The 1,268-nt window shown below is 39.0% G+C and overlaps 1 protein-coding gene across 2 annotated transcripts in view; it reads right to left on the reverse strand.

Annotated features, from left to right (window-relative positions):
- Positions 1-209: 209 nt before the first annotated feature.
- The window catches only part of LOC111712125 (uncharacterized), a 12,607-nt gene continuing 11,548 nt past the window's right edge, over positions 210-1,268 (reverse strand). For both annotated transcript variants that reach the window (XM_023486664.1, XM_023486663.1), the window contains exon 11: positions 210-721. In XM_023486664.1, the coding sequence (XP_023342432.1) occupies positions 540-721 (182 nt within the window). In that variant the 3' untranslated portion in view covers positions 210-539. The remainder of the gene's footprint in view (positions 722-1,268) is intronic.

Here is a 1,268-nt window from a genome sequence, read left to right on the forward strand (position 1 = left end):
ATCATTGTTCCGTTTTTTGTCTTTAAAACTTCAATTCGTTCTTTGTAAACCATCTTTTTTTAAAACAACACCATTGTTGTTAGACAAAGCAAAAAACGGAACAAAAAATTTTCGTTTTTTAGATCGTTTTTCAAAACGATTGACAAGCCTTTTTTATCACAATAAAAAAATTTAATTTTGGGTAAACCAGACTTCATTCAGAATAGGGATAAACAAGATAAGAATGTTTATTACTATTGAATTCAAAATTTGCTTGTCACACTTCAAAGGTGAATGAAAGATATAAATGAAGCCAGAGACAAGAATTTTTCTTTAAAAGATCGATTATATTGATCGCAGGACCTCAATATCTACTCTGGGCCCTTTGAGGCTCAATGCTTGATCCCTGGAATAAACTTAACCCTGCAGGGTATAAGCAATAGCAAAGAGATATTAAATAAAATAAAATCTACAGAAGATCCCTGAAATTTACAATACAAAACTTCTGAATTTTGAATTTATCAAAAAAGTCTTGTGGCTTGACAATATGGGTCCAAAAGTTATAGATAATTTAATCTACAAGGGTTTGCATCATTATTCTCCAACTGTTGAATGATCCAGTCCATGCAGATACTAACACTTTGATAAATATCAGGTTTACGAACATCTTTATCCTCACAGCCACATCGACAGGGTATCGGAAGCCTCCATTCGCCTGGCATAAGAGCACTCGTTATTCCAACTGTCATGACATATCATCTTTTTAAATTTCAGGTTGATGGCAAGTGTAGCCATTCCTCCCCCCCCCCCACTATAATACCTTAGCCGTGTAACTCGAACCCTATCCCCCCTGGCCCGGCCAACCTCGCCCTAGCTGCCCTGACCCATTGTTTCTTCTGCTAACCGACCCCTGCACTACCTAGAATAACAGAAAAGGGAGTTAAAATCTCCGGGAAAGAGATTTTGGCTAGGATACTTATCAGTTCTAAACCAGCCCCGTGCAAGAGAGAAGAAAATTCTATCAACTCCCCACGGTGCAGTGGTAGGACAGACAATCTAAGAAGCAGGCATCTCAGGAATAGAAACTGCAGCAGGCATCTAAGGAATAGAAACTGCAGCAGGCATCTAAGGAATAGAAACTGCAGCAGGCATCTAAGGAATAGAAACTGCAGCAGGCATCTAAGGAATAGAAACTGCAGCAGGCATCTAAGGAATAGAAACTGCAGCAGGCATCTCAGGAATAGAAACTGCAGCAGGCATCTAAGGAATAGAAACTGCAGCAGGCATCT

Source organism: Eurytemora carolleeae, unplaced genomic scaffold (genome assembly GCF_000591075.1).
Source record: "Eurytemora carolleeae unplaced genomic scaffold, Eaff_2.0 scaffold673, whole genome shotgun sequence".
Lineage (NCBI taxonomy): Eukaryota > Metazoa > Arthropoda > Copepoda > Calanoida > Temoridae > Eurytemora > Eurytemora carolleeae.